This window comes from Babylonia areolata, chromosome 31 (assembly GCF_041734735.1).
Source record: "Babylonia areolata isolate BAREFJ2019XMU chromosome 31, ASM4173473v1, whole genome shotgun sequence".
Classification (NCBI taxonomy): Eukaryota; Metazoa; Mollusca; class Gastropoda; order Neogastropoda; family Buccinidae; genus Babylonia; species Babylonia areolata.
Genome location: NC_134906.1, coordinates 17,544,438 through 17,560,182, shown reverse-complemented (window position 1 = coordinate 17,560,182; position 15,745 = coordinate 17,544,438). Strand labels below are relative to the sequence as shown.

At 44.6% G+C, this 15,745-nt stretch overlaps 1 protein-coding gene across 1 annotated transcript in view; it reads left to right on the top strand.

The window, feature by feature from the left end:
- LOC143276036 (carboxyl-terminal PDZ ligand of neuronal nitric oxide synthase protein-like) overlaps positions 1–15,745 on the top strand; it is a 121,835-nt gene that overhangs the window by 89,111 nt on the left and 16,979 nt on the right. Inside the window, exons 3-7 of the mRNA XM_076580423.1 lie at positions 7,678–7,770; positions 8,569–8,627; positions 9,022–9,130; positions 11,870–12,014; positions 13,195–13,310. Coding sequence (XP_076436538.1) covers positions 7,678–7,770; positions 8,569–8,627; positions 9,022–9,130; positions 11,870–12,014; positions 13,195–13,310 — 522 coding nt within the window. The remainder of the gene's footprint in view (positions 1–7,677; positions 7,771–8,568; positions 8,628–9,021; positions 9,131–11,869; positions 12,015–13,194; positions 13,311–15,745) is intronic.

The window sequence follows — 15,745 nt, the reverse complement described above, 5'->3', positions numbered from 1 at the left end:
AGGAACATCTACTGATTGAACAAAAATCATAAAAGAAGGATACATCTGAGGGCTGTTTCAACAGTGAAAGAGGAAAGAAGTTCATTATAAGGACTCAGAGGTGCATCATATCCACAGCGCAACTTTCCACTTCGCTTGAATTGAGTCAGTTTTGAAAAGCATAAAGTCATCCACATGTGCAGTTTTAGAATTTTACTTTTTATATACTTTTCTACGTTAGGGAGAGACTTCCAGATTAGGTTTTGTTGGGGGGGTTTTAAAGAAAAAAAGACAAAAACAAAAAAAGTATCCTCGCTAGCGGAGAGTGAAGGGGTGAAAGATAGATAAGGTCATCACGGGGTGAAGGGGTGAAAGATAGATAAGGTCATCACGGGGTGAAGGGGTGAAAGATAGATAAGGTCATCACGGGGTGAAGGGGTGAAAGATAGATAAGGTCATCACGGAGTGAAGGGGTGAAAGATAGATAAGGTCATCACGGGGTGAAGGGGTGAAAGATAGATAAGGTCATCACGGGGTGAAGGGGTGAAAGATAGATAAGGTCATCACGGGGTGAAGGGGTGAAAGATAGATAAGGTCATCACGGGGTGAAGGGGTGAAAGATAGATAAGGTCATCACGGAGTGAAGGGGTGAGATGGATAAGGTCATCACGGGGTGGTGAGAGATGGATAAGGTCATCACGGGGTGAAGGGGTGAAAGATAGATAAGGTCATCACGGGGTGAAGGGGTGAAAGATAGATAAGGTCATCACGGGGTGAAGGGGTGAAAGATAGATAAGGTCATCACGGGGTGGTGAGAGATGGATAAGGTCATCACGGGGTGAAGGGGTGAAAGATAGATAAGGTCATCACGGGGTGAAGGGGTGAAAGATAGATAAGGTCATCACGGGGTGAAGGGGTGAAAGATAGATAAGGTCATCACGGGGTGGTGAGAGATGGATAAGGTCATCACGGGGTGGTGAGAGATGGATAAGGTCATCACGGGGTGGTGAGAGATGGATAAGGTCATCACGGGGTGAAGGGGTGAAAGATGGATAAGGTCATCACGGGGTGAAGTGAGAGATGGATAAGGTCATCACGGGGTGAAATGAGAGATGGATAAGGTCATCACGGGGTGAAGGGGTGAGATGGATAAGGTCATCACGGGGTGAAGGGGTGAGATGGATAAGGTCATCACGGGGTGGTGAGAGATGGATAAGGTCATCACGGGGTGAAGGGGTGAGATGGATAAGGTCATCACGGGGTGAATATGTGAGAGATGGATAAGGTTATCACGGGGTGAAGTGAGAGATGGATAAGGTTATCACGGGGTGAAGTGAGAGATGGATAAGGTCATCACGGGGTGAAGAGGTGAGAGATGGATAAGGTCATCACGGGGTGAAGTGAGAGGTGGATAAGGTCATCACGGAGTGAAGGGGTGAGATGGATAAGGTCATCACGGGGTGAATATGTGAGAGATGGATAAGGTCATCACGGGGTGAAGAGGTGAGAGATGGATAAGGTCATCACGGGGTGAAGAGGTGAGAGATGGATAAGGTCATCACGGGGTGAAGAGGTGAGAGATGGATAAGGTCATCACGGGGTGAAGGGGTGAGATGGATAAGGTCATCACGGGGTGAAGGGGTGAGATGGATAAGGTCATCACGGGGGGAATATGTGAGAGGTGGATAAGGTCATCACGGGGTGAAGTGAGAGGTGGATGGGCAAGGTGTGACAACGTGGCCTCAGGGGCCCCTACTGGGCTTTACACCGTGGTCATTCTGGGCTGGCCTCGAATAATCCACGGGGTTATTTCTGGCTAATTAAGGTCGATCACCCATAGATGGAAATTACTCCATCTGTATGGGTCTAATCAGGTCATTGGTACATGAAGCATGAATGTGTGGACTAGTCTGTTCCCTCCCCTCCATTACAAAACGTGAGCAAACATCGTTCTGTAGTTCGATAGCCTGTACTAAATCTAACTGGGCCAAATTTATACCTAGAGGGTCATTTCAAGCTAGCTTTGAATGACTTCCATTTCCATTACATTGGTGTGTGGTATGGGGGTGTGGGGGTGGGAGGGTGGTGAAGCCCAACTAGGGGTCAGTTCTGACGAGTTCAAGACTACCCAGGGGATCATTCCAGGCCAGTCTGCACACACCCAGGAGTGAACCTGGGCTGGCTATGTTTGACCCCGGGCTAAAACACGGGGGGTATCAACAGGCTGCGACACCGGGGTGACAGAGTGCAGGCCTGGGACTGAGTGGTGATCACCTGTCTGCCTGTCCTCAGCCCCACAGGGCAGAGGGGGGGGGGCGAGGGGGGGAGGGGGTGTGAAGAGAGAGAGAGTGTGTGTGTGTGGGGGGGGGGGGGGTTGATGGCAGGAATGACAGAGAAAGGAGATAGATGGGAGGGGAGGAAGAGACAGAGGTAGGAGAGAGAAGAGCGATGGAAAGCAATGGATATGAAGGGAGCAAGGGAGAAAAACAGACAGATAGAGACATAGAGAGAGACAGAGACAGACAAACAACGGAGGGAACAATTCTTCTGACATACCAGAATAAAAATTTCTTTGTCGTAAAACCTTGACTTTAGCCATGTACTTCGCGTTTGTGGAAAAAAAACATTCGCTATATGCTGCAACATTAATCTATATATTCCTCTTTTCCATTTTTGTTTCTTCTGTTGTCCTTGCTATCGTTGTCATCGTCAGTGCTTCTTTTCGGAAGAAGATGGCAAGGGAAAAGCCCAACGTTAAAAAAAAAGGGGGGGGGGGCGCTCCATTTTGCACTAGAGAGGAATCGTCGTATTGTGGGGGAAATAGCAAGAACGTTGGTCCGGTGTAGGAGGTTGGGATGCTCTGTTTGGGAGAGGGGAGATAAGTGGACTTCCTTTTTTTCTCAGAAACGGGGTTGTGCCCCTTAAGAAGTAATCTAAGAAGGTGCCCCAGTTCCGAAAGGCAGGAGGAAAGGGAGCAGCTTGCCCAGTGTCTGAAGAGTGGTGAGGGAGATTCCCAGCCAGTGGTGTGACTGGAGGTCCAGTCGCAGAAGAGGGAGTGGAGGGTGTCATCTTCTTCTTGGGCTGCAACTCCCACGCTCACGAGTGGACATTTACGTGTATGACCATTTTTACCCGCCATGTAGGCAGCCATACTCCGTTTTCAGGGGGGGGGGGTGCACGCTGGGTATGTTCTTGTTTCCATAACCTACCGAAAGCTGACATGAATTACGGGATCTTTAACGTGAGTGTTTGATCTTATGCTTGCGTATACACACGAAGAGGGTTAAGGCACAAGCAGGTCTGCACATATGTTGACTTGGAAGATCGGAAAAATCTCCACCCTTTACCCACCAGGCGCCGTTACCGAGATTCGAACCTAAAAGTCCACCGCTTTAACCACTCAGCTATTGCGCCCGTCAGGGTGCCATATTATTAGCTGGACAAAGCTGGCGTTTGTGCAGAAAAGTAAAGACATGGCTTTTCACTTGTTTCCAAAGTACTGAAGGGGATGCGGGCAGTGTTCCCCGTCGAACGCATGTGGTGATCCCAGTAGCACTGACATTTTTCATGCCACACAGTGAGTTAGGTCGGTACTGAAGTAAAACCCAACATTCTGCAGGTAAAGGAGCCGACGCATGACCTGTATAATTCAAAAAAAAAAAAAAAGAAAGAAAGAACCGTTTGAACATTCGCCAATGGATCGTGCTACACGCTATGAACAAGGAGAATCTGAATGGGAAACGAATATCACTGATGTTGATTTATAATTGCAACGACATGCTGCTCAAAGAGAATCAGCAAAACGAAGAGCTCTCAATGTGTGAAACGGAACGAGGAAGCAAGACGTAGTACTCACCAAGCCAGGACACACTCTCTCTCTCTCTCTCTCTCTCTCTCTCTCTCTCTCTCTCTCTCTGCTGCCATGTAGGTTTGGCTGTCTGGTTCACACGCACAGGGACGGACCATGTGGTTAGAACAGTTCTCCACATCCCTGCAGCTGATACGGCAGCGAAGGGCAACCCCTTCAGTGACAAGACTTACTGCACAACATCATGAAAAGGCGCCTCGTTACAGGCGAGAGGGGGGTGATCGGGCGGAGAGGCGGAGAAGGCCGTCACTGCTGGGGGAGGGTCAGTGATGAGGTGGCTCAGTGATGAGGTGGCCTCAGGGGTCTCGCTCATCATCCGCTCTGCACGGGCTGGGATCACAGGGTGTGGGCCTGGGACCTCGCTAATCATCACCTGTCTGCCTGGCCTCGGCCCCACAGGGACACACACAGAGAGAGAGTCACAGAGAGAGAGAGAGACAGGGAGAGAGAGAGAGGTAGAGAGAGAGACAGAGAGAGAGAGGGAGGGAGAGAGAGAGAGGTAGAGAGAGAGACAGAGAGAGAGAGAGGGAGGGAGAGAGAGAGAGAGACAAGCAGAGACAGGGAGAGAGACAGAGATAGAAATAGACAGACAGGGGGAGACAGAGAAAGAAAGAAAGAAAGAAAGAAAGAAAGCGAGAGGGACAAACAGGCAGATTGACAGAAAGACAGACAGACACAGAGAAACAGACAGACAGGGACAGTGAGAGAGACAGAGATAGAAATAGAGAGACAGGGAGAGACACAGAAAGAAAGAAAGTGAGAAAGAAGGACCGAAAGAAAGACACGGAGAAATAGACAGACAGACAGAGGCACACAGATAAATAAAGAGAGAGAGAGGCAGATAGACAGACAGACAGACAGGCAGACAGACTGATATATAGACAGACGGAGAAGGATGCAGGAGGAGAGAGAATGCGAGAAAAGGAGACAGAGACAGACACATGCAGAGTGAAAGGGAGGGAGAAAGAGAGGTGGAGAAAGACAGACAGAGAGAGTGACAGAAAGAAGAAAGAAAGACAGTGACAGACAGAGAGAGACAGTGACAGAGAGAGTCAGCCAGGCAGACAGAGACAGTGACAGAGAGAGTCACACACACACACACGCGCGCGCGCGCACACACACACACACACACACACGCACGCACGCACGCACACGCACACACACACACACACACACACACACACACACACACACACACACACACAGAAAGAGGGTCGTAGAGGGAGAGAGGGAGAGAGAAGACAGACACAGAAGGAGAGAGAGAGAGCGGTGGAGGAAACGAAACGAAACGAAACGAATTTTTATTTAACGAGGGTAGTGGAGTAAGCACAGCTGCTTTTTTACATCCAGCCCTCAAGAGTAAAGAAGAAAGGGGGGGGGGTGAGAAGAAAAGCAAAGGCAACGCAACACACACACACACACACACACACACACACACACACACACACACACACACACACAAATAATATTCAACAACCGGAATCTATCAATCAATCAAATACATTCAGTAATGTATTCAGATTAAGGCAAATTCAGGCATTATCAAACAGGATAAAGCTGAACGCTTTCATAACAAAGTTCAGCAGAGATGTTAAATGGATATGTGGAGAATCTATTTCTAGCAAACACATACTCTTTGAATGTCAGAGTCTGAAATCGTTTTTACCAAACTTCTCGGAAAATTCTTTTGAATGTATTTTTGACAATTTCAAGATGATATCTGCTATTGCAGAAGGTTTGCTGCATAGTCCAATTGGACATTTGTTAGTTGTTACAGTTGTTTGATGTTAGCGTTTCCTTCTATATTGTGCCTATGTCTCCCCTTTTAATGTTTTATTTTTTCCAGTGCTCTGTATCTTTCCCCACCACACACACACACATCATTCTTCACCCTCTGCCCAATACCGTTCCCACCACCAAGCTCCGCCCTCCACCCCTCCACCCCACCCCCACCCTCCTTTTTCCCCCCGTCTAATATCATTAAAGTGGAAGACGTTAAACTGAAGACTACTACTACTACTACTATTACTACTACTACACACACACACACACACAATTGCATATGAAAATAAAAGGCATAAATGAAAGCATGTGCATTACCGAATTAAGTATGACACGACAGATTATCGTTGAAAAGATCAAATCATTGAAGGACGAGAGATAGACTGATATAAATGGGACAAGGGAAGTGAATTTCTAGCAAGCATCATTTTCTATATTCATAAAATATTAATGATATTGGAACATAATCAGTATATTTTTGGATAAAGAGGTGCCAAGTTTGAAAGATTCATTAGGTATATTAGTAAGTTAGATTTGAATTCTTGAAAAATCGATTCCGTTTTTAAAGTTTCTGGGTTATCATTCCATAACCACCCCCATGAATATGCAAGGCTTGATTTACACAAACAGATAGTAGTGAATGGAAGATTTATCTTATGTGAATGTCGATAATTATTAAAACTAAACATATTTGTCAGATAGCATGGAGCGTTGCCATGAAGGATTTTGTGCATGAACAGTCCTTTATTGTATATAAGTTTAGCCGTGTATGGAAGGATACCTATTTGTTTGTAATCAGTTTCTGTCAATGTTGAAAATTTGTCAATGGTTAGTTTTGTGGCTCTTTTGTGGATACTAATCAACGGTTTGAATAGATTATTGCTTGCTGTATCCCAAAGAGTGGAAGCGTAGTTAATATTGGATTGAATGTAGGAGTAAACGAATAATTTTCTATCATTATGAATTTAGTTTTATTAGGATGAAGAGCCATATGGTTAAGTTCAGTCCATTTAACAAGAAGGTTAATGTTTTCTTGCATGGTAAGATAAAGCTGGTGAGCATTAGTATTACTTGTATCTAAAGTTGTGTCGTCAACAAACATTCCGCAGTGGGTTGCTTTTTTTTCTAAAGAATAAAGATCAATTAGGTATACGGAAAATAATAGAGGACCAAGGACTGAACCTTGTGGGGCACCAAAGTTGTTGGGAAGAATAAAGAAGAAGGAGGGAGAGATGAAGAGAGACAGACAGAGAGGGAGACAAAGAGATAAAATTGACAAAGAGAAAGACAGAGAGAGAAAGAGAGAGAGAGACAGTGAATTCGAAGAGAGAGTTATCCAATAAGACGCTTAAAGTAAACATTCATCAGCGGGACAAAACATTCCGACAGGCCTACAGACAGACACAGACACAGAGAGAGGTGTAGGGGGGGGGGGGTATAGGTAAAGAGAGACAGAGACAGGCAGAGAGACAGACAGACACAGACAGAGAGGGTGGAGGAGGTAAAGAGAAAGAGAGACAGACAGACAGACACAGAACGAGAGAGGTGGAGGAAGACAAAGACGGAGAGAGGCAAATAAAGAGTCAGAGACAGAGGGTGAGAGACAGACGCACGGACAGAAAGAGAGATTCAATAAGAGGCTTGTTGACGTAAACATGTATCAGCAGAAACAAAACATTCTGAATTCGATAGAGGCCATGTGCTGCGGTAAAAATTCACTAATTGTTGTTGCTGTCGTTGCTGTTGTTGCTGCTGTCGTTTTGCTTTGTTTTTGGTTTCGGTTTTTCGTTCTGGAAGCTGAATGTGTGTGTGTGTGTGTGTGTGTGTGTGTGTGTGTGTGTGTGTGTGTGTGTGTGTGTGTGTGTGTGTGTGTGTGTGTGTGTGTGTGTGTGTGTGTGTGTGTTGACGGTATTATCGTTAATGCCACAGTTTCGGATGACAATTTCTTCATTGCATCACATCATTTCGAGATATTCTGATGTGTTAGCAAATCATCTCTAATTCTTTTCCGGAATATACTCACCGTTTATTTGCTTTTATTTATGCAGTATGAATTCAAAGCCAAAGCCATCAAGAAGAAGAAAATCAACCTGGTTATATCTGTGGACGGGGTGAAGGTCATACTACGAAAAAACAAAAGGGTAAGAGATGGTGATTGGATGCTGTGTTACAGGGGGTTGGGGAGGAGGGGCGCAGCAGGGGGTGGGGGATGGGTGATGTATGTAAATTTTGATTGTTTAGGGAAAAAGTGTTCGACAAACTTGGAAAGAAAAGACACTTCTAACCACGGGATCGTGTTGTACAATGTGGAGTATGCATATTGGACGTGTCTGGCAATTCAGGACATGTTTATTTTCTTTTACAGAGAATACATACAGTTCGTACTACTACTACTAATACTACTGCTGCTGCTGCTGGCTGCTGCTACTACTACTACTGCTACTAAAACAGATTAAAATTGGATGCGTTGATGGATGGGTGGGAGTATGGACTGGTAGACGGAGGGAGGGATAGTTTTAGAGATTCTGCGTCTTGTGGAGTGGGTGTGGGTGTGGGTTTGTGGGATGGACTTGGAACGGGATGATCTGTGCGTGCGGGTGTATTTATGTGTGTTTTTGTTTGTTTGTGTTTTTTGTTTTAATCCACGCGTCATTGCATTTTTAAACGCCCAGGGCTTTTGTATCATTAAATTGGGCGTACCAAATGTCCTTTTATCATTATTTTGGATGGGCTCATTATCATCATTGATAGGTATCGACCAATAGGTTGATTGATTGATATTGGTCTGGATTATCAAATTACCACAGAACAGAATTCACTTTCAGTTATCGATTGCTTGGCTGATTGTATGGCTGGTGGATCAATATATCGCTTCACTGACTGAATTGTTTAATTTGAATGATTGATTAAGTGATCGATCGACTGGTTGACTGCTGCAGAGAAAACAGTGGAACTGGGATGACAGTCGATTCCTTGTGATGCAGCATCCAATATACAGGTCAGTGAAATGAAACGCACACACATTATCTGATCACTTGATCACACAGATCAATTCTAACTTACTCTGTGAGAAAAGACGATGTGAGGAAACTTGTTATAGAGATATCTTATTCCCGAAATGTGGATTGGTGACCTCCATCCCAGTGGTTGAAGAACACGAAGTATTGATTGTTTTGCTTTGCAGAATACACCAGCACGTGCGCAACTTGAGACAGACGATCTCTACTTGAAAACAGACTCGCAGAAAACAAGCAAAGAAAGAAACAAACAAATAGTTTGGTGATGTTTATTACGGGGCGGAGGGAGGGGATGAGAGGAAATGATGGAAACATGCTAATGAGCTGACGAAGTGGCGAGTAAAGTGACAGTAACTACGTGTTGTTTCATGGCAGGATCTTCTACGTGTCCCACGACTCCCAGGATCTCAAGATCTGGAGTTACATTGCACGGGAAGCTCCATCCAACATCTTCAAGTGCAACGTCTTCAAGGCCTACAAAAAAGTTGGTTGCAGTTAGTACAGCTTCCGTGTAACAATGATTTAAGATTAATCAAGCTTCCATTTAACGATGATTTAAGATTAATCAAGCTTCCATTTAACGATGATTTAAGATTAATCAAGCTTCCATTTAATGATGATTTAAGATTAATCAATCAGGGCGTGGTCTCCTTTTGTCTGGATACAGATATAGGTACAGTCACTACGACGAAAATCCGTTCGTTTGCACTGTGTGATGATGAACCCATATGATAGCATGTATGTTTTATGTACAGGAGATGCCATGGCCTAAGGCGCTGGACTCAGTATTCACAAGTAATCAGGTTCCGAGGCCTCGTTTTGTATGGTGTTTGGGAAAGACACTTTAAGTCCCATTTTCCACCCAGGTGTGAATATGCACCGGACATCGATCGCAGAAGATTAGAGGGAAGAGAGGACAGGATTGGATCCCGGCTTGCTGTGCCGAGCCCTTGACACAATTGATGTGAATCCACATCGCATAAACATTTGTTTGTCGTTAGTTCAGGACATACCAAATAAAATATTTCTGATTCAAAGCCATCACTAGGGTTTATAAGCAAAAATAAAACAATTTCATGATTGATATAAACTCGAGTTAGCGTATCCACAAATTGACTGTTTCCCGTTTTAGAAATACTGGGAAGATTATGGGATTATCACAAAATTGGACAGTTTGTGACAAGAAACACGACTTCAACATAGAACAGAAGCGAATACAATGTGTTTACACTCCCGAAGTCAATCCATGGGGATCAAACAAGCTTTTACAAGCAAATATATGGCGACAGGTCTGAATGATATTGTGCATATTATATAGAAAAGTCTTATCCTCTTTGTAATTTCGCAGGATTTAGGGGGAAATCTTTAGCAATTATACAGCTGTTTAATTGATTCTTAAATGAATAGCTGAAGTATTCTCATAAATCACTTGAGCATACCCAGCCGAGCACATAGACTGGTCATAATATCAGACATCAATATGCACTGTCTCCTTCTTTCATACCAGTTTTTTCTCCATCTTGGGGATACCACCTTGTGTGTGCTCTCTCTCCGTGGGTGGGTGAGACTTTGTTGTATTTGGTTGGCTTTCGTCGTTTCTTTGTTGTGTTGTTGTTGTTGTTGATAAAATGCTGTTATTGTTGTCGATAATATTGTTGTTGTTGTTGGTGGTGGTGGTGGTGGTGGTGCTGCTGCTGCTGGTGTTGTTGTATTTTTGTTGCCGTTTCATGTTGTTGTTTTTTTCTGTCTGATCTCTCTCTTTGTCTCTGTTTCAGTCTCTGACTCTATCTCCCTCCCTCTCTTTCACTCCCTCCCTCCCACTCTCTTTCTCAGTGTGGATGTAAACATGCGCGCGTGCTTGCTGGCGATATTTGTTATGCACAAAAAAGAAAGAAAAAAAGACAAGGACGGAAACGTGGGCTCTGGTCAAAGGAACATGTAGAGGAGGGAGGTGTGAGGCAGGGGGAGGAATCCAAAAGGAGGGAAACAACTGGAACATCACACAGTTAATAGAGGGCTGAGCACGACACACTGTTTACACCTGTAGCCAGGGTTGTCATCTGCGCCGCAGCCCACGTAGGCCTTGTCATGAGGGTGTGGGGCAGGGCCATGGTTCAAACCCCTCCATTACCTGCTTGGGACCTTTCCAGTTTGTCATGTTAACTTATTACAATCAGTATCAGTAGCTCAAGGAGGCGTCACTGCGTTCGGACAAATCCATATACGCTACACCACATCTGCCAAGCAGATGCCTGACCAGCAGCGTAACCCAACGCGCTTATTACAAACCTTCGTGTGTGTACACAATCAAGCAGTATAGGAAATACGCATGCTACACATATCGCAGTCTATTTCAGCGTTCAGGGTGTTGTGGAAACTCCAACAAACTCTGCATTCGCCCATGCCCGAATTCAGAGAATAGCTGGCATTGTGGCCATTGTGATTGGATGGAACGGCCATAACATGCAAGAGCCAGGCATTGACAAGAGTGAACCAGGAGTTGCAGCCCATGAACACAGAAGAAGACGTTATCAGAGCCATCAGAGCCATACAGCACGCATTGTTCATTTCTTGGGTCATAATACAGGCTTCCACTTGATATCCGTTCGATATGTACAGACACACATAGACACAGAGCTTTGAGATTAGCTCCTCCGACTATGGCCCATACACCCTCCTACACAGAGCCTGACTCCCCACCTTCCCCGTTAACATCCTGTCTCATCCTTCTTCCACTGCACCCTTCATTCCACGAGGTAGGAGCATGCTTTGTTCACTCTCTGCACGTGGCCTCGGGCATTTTCACTGTTCATGGACAAACACACAGACAGATCTTTGAGGTTGTCTCATCGCCCCCACAGCGAGGTTCCGCGCGTTGTCCATATATCGGGCCTGGCTTTTGGCGTGTGTCAGTGTTTATTTGAGATTAATATACAGGAGAAGAAACTGTCGCCGCCACTGTTTTTATTGGCCTTCCATGTATCTTTCGTTTCATTTTATTGTGTTGACATTTTTGTTCATTGTATCTATTTCATTTCATTCCATGTTTCTGTTTTCCTCATAGTCAGGGCGGGCTCTTAAGGACTGACAGCAAATGACTTTGGGTGTGTGCGTTGGTCGTACATCGGTTGTTCTTGCATTTTGATGAAACGTGTGTTGTGGGCTTTACGGACCAGCCCACAATCTTGACACCTTGAAGCTGAAGCCAGTTGTGTGTCCCCAGAGTCAGGCCACACGCATCGTGCGGACCCTGGGCCAGGCCTTTGAGGTCTGCAACAAGCCCAGTCTGCCCCCCTCCCCCGCCTCCCACCACAGGGACGACAACAGTGAGCGGTCTTCTGAAGAACAGGAACAGGATGGCAGCAAGAGTCAGTCATCCTTTACTGTTTATCTACCAGCTAAGCAATCCTTTACCGTTTAAATAACCAACCAAGCAAGTTGTATTGATTCAAAGTGTGAATGGACAGAATAAATGGCGAACGGAATGGTATGACCAATTTGTTTCGATTCATGTGTTCCTTCAACAGTTGAAACAAAAAGATAGTTTCCTTTGATTCACCTTTTCTTTACATTTCAACGGTTTTTCGTCAAAACTGTTTTGTCAATCTTTAACAAAAAATGTCGTTCTTATTGTCTGACAAAGGAATGTACAGAAAAAAGAGTCCCAGAACTCTTTCCTCTTGTCAGTTTACATCAAACATGTGCCTGCATGCATGACATGACTATGGTCACACCACATGCAATAGATTATTCCATTTTGGACATGTGTTATTTCACACCATATATTATCGTGTAAAGGATATTGTTATTGTTCCTTCGTTACTGCTTTTCTTTGAGGGTTTGCTCTGTTTTTCGTTTCAAATCAAATCAAATCAAATCAAAAACACTTTATTAATCCACATGAAAATTAACGTGTGCAATCACAGGCTCGTTATAAATACCAACATAAAATGATCTTGCACAACATAAAATGAGGTTAAAACTAGTCAAATAAGAATTCCCAATAGCTGACGATAGACTAACTGATTGTGTGCGCGAATGGTTGTAGGAGTGAATGAATAGGTAGATGTTCTTTCGCGTGGAGCTCTGAACCTGCCACTTATGTCTGACCTTCTCCTATTAATGTCACCATGTAGTGGGTGTGTTTCGCTAGTCAAAATTGTTATTAGTCTGTCAGTCAGTTTTCTATTGTGCATGTCACACACACACACACACACACACACACACACACACACACACACACACACACACACACACACACACACACAATTCAGGAATTTTTCTCCTACAAACCCGGAGTAAATCTAGCGACGATAAAAATGTTCGTTACTCACACACTGCTTCCTTGTGGTTATGTACATGTCACTTGTCATTTATCCTACTTGTAACTTTTCTTCTACTTTTCTTCCCTTTCCTTTCTCTACTTTGCTGATGTAAGACTCAATCAGATGTTAGCTCAATGCTACTGCAAAGAAGTTTAGATTTTATGGGGGAAACTAATAATTCTGAAATGTCTGAGAATCTTACCCAGTGACATTTCCTCCCCAGACGGAGAAACTGACATGACGGGAGAGAGAGACATGGCGACTGGTGATGTGAATGACAGCGCTGAGAAAGAGTTACCGTCCACAGATTTGACCTTCAAGCAGACCATATCTGAGATGGTGAGAATGCCTCCCCCTCCTCCTCCTTTTCTTCTTCTTCCTCCTTGTTTGTCAGGTTCTTCTCCTTGTGCTACTTGTCTTCCTCCTCCTCCTCCTCTTGCTACTCTTCCTTTCCTCCTCCTCCTCCTCTTCCTCTTGCTACTCTTCCTTTCCTCCTCCTCCTCTTCCTCTTGTTAATCTTCCTTTCCTCCTCCTCCTCTTGCTACTCTTCCTTTCCTCCTCCTCCTCCTCTTCCTCTTGTTAATCTTCCTTTCCTCCTCCTCCTCTTGCTGCTCTTCCTTTCCTCTCCTCCTCCTCCTCCTCTTGCTACTCTCCCTTTCCTCTCCTCCTCCTCCTCCTCTTGCTACTCTCCCTTTCCTCTCCTCCTCCTCCTCTTGCTACTCTCCCTTTCCTCTCCTCCTCCTCCTCCTCTTGCTACTCTCCCTTTCCTCTCCTCCTCCTCCTCCTCTTGCTACTCTCCCTTTCCTCTCCTCCTCCTCCTCTTGCTACTCTCCCTTTCCTCTCCTCCTCCTCCTCCTCTTGCTACTCTCCCTTTCCTCTCCTCCTCCTCCTCCTCTTGCTACTCTCCCTTTCCTCTCCTCCTCCTCCTCTTGCTACTCTCCCTTTCCTCTCCTCCTCCTCCTCTTGCTACTCTTCCTTTCCACCCCTCCTCCTCCTCCTCTTGTATTCTTCTTCCTCCTTTGTCATCTTCCTCCTTTGTCATCTTCCTCCTTTGCCCTCTTTCTCATCTTCCTCACAATCCTCTTCCTCTTATTCCTATTTTTTCCTCATTCTCTTCTTCCTCCTCCTCTCGCTCCTCTTGATTCTCCTTCTCATATTCCTCCTCCCCTTCTTCTTCCTATTCTTTTTTTCCCTTTTTCTTTGTCTTCTTCATCTTCTCGTCTTGTTCCTCTGCTTTGGCCTGATACTGCTGCTGTTTGTTCTCTTCCTCCTCGTGCTCTTGAAGATCCTCTTTTTCTTCCTCCACTTCCTTTCCTCCACTCTCTTTCTCCTCCTACTTGTTTCTTCCTCCTCTTCCTTTCCTCCACTCTCTTTCTCCTCCTACTTGTTTCTTCCTCCTCTCCCTCTCATCTCTTTCTTCCCCATGTCTTCTTATCCCATCTTGTTGATGTTCTACATCCTTTGCATATATTTTATTTATCATTATTTCTCTTTTTCCTCTCTTTCTCTTCTTGCTCTTCTTTTCCCTTCTCCACCTCTTAATCTTTCTTATCTTCTTCTTATTCTTACTCAGATGAATTACATTTTTTTGTTATGTTGCCCTGCTTCTCCTTGGTCAAAAACTTATTGAACCGAAACATTATAGAGATCTGTCTAATTTTTGGTTCAGACAGGAATGTACTCTGTATAACTTAGCCATATACATACATGAAACATTGAAGAGATTACGTACAGTTATCTTGTGAATATTTGTGTTAACTATTTTGGCTGATATTGTGTTAACTATTTTTGGTTGATCTGAATTGCCTATTTACTGTGTCATGTCATTTTCTCATTATCATTTATCAATGAATCCCCCTTAAATAAGGGGCTCAGGCCTTATCTGAATAAAACATTCGTTCGTTCTTTCGTTCGCTCGTTCGTTCTTATTCCTTCTCATTCTCCCGTTCTTTCTCTTTCTCCTCGTTTTCATATTCTGCCTCCTTTTGAATCACAAGATAACCCTTTTCTTTCTTCTAGGGCTCACTTAAGAGCTGTCCACAAAGTGGCAAGTTTTGTCCAGCAATCTGAAACGACAACCATTCGTCTTGGTCTTTTTTTCCTCTTTTAAAATGCTTCGTGAGATGGCTTCCTTTCACTGGGCCGTGATTTATCTGGCTGATTGATGCCTATCAAAGCAAATCAAATTAATCCCGAAAGAAGAGCGGCCCATATGTATGCAGCAGATTTCCAGCAAGAGCAGTTAACGACGTTCTTCGCACGCAGAGCAGAACATGACAACGATGCTTAGTTGCGGCTGATGTCTGTCACGAAATTGTTGCCCTATATCTTGCGGCACGATTGATAACTCCGATTGTGCGCGAATGTTGTTACCATGAATATTTATTAGTTTCACTGGTATTGAAAACAAAACTTCCCTAACGTCAATGCAATCTTGACATAATACGTAAGCATCGAAATATTGAATTATTATTGTGTTTTGAGTTGCTCTGTGTGTTGTTGTTTTTTTTCCAGAAGACGTAAAGTTGTGAGGAGTATGGGTTGAGATAATTCTACATTGTGTGGCCTTGTGGGTTTGATATGCTGTTCTCAAATACGCACGCACGCACACAAGCACGCACGCACACACGCTCGCGCGCGCGCGCACACACACACACACACACACACACACACACACACACACACACACACACACACACACACACACACATTACCATACATGCACGCACTGATGCACACACGCATACATGCTCGTATTCACCCTTCACAACCGC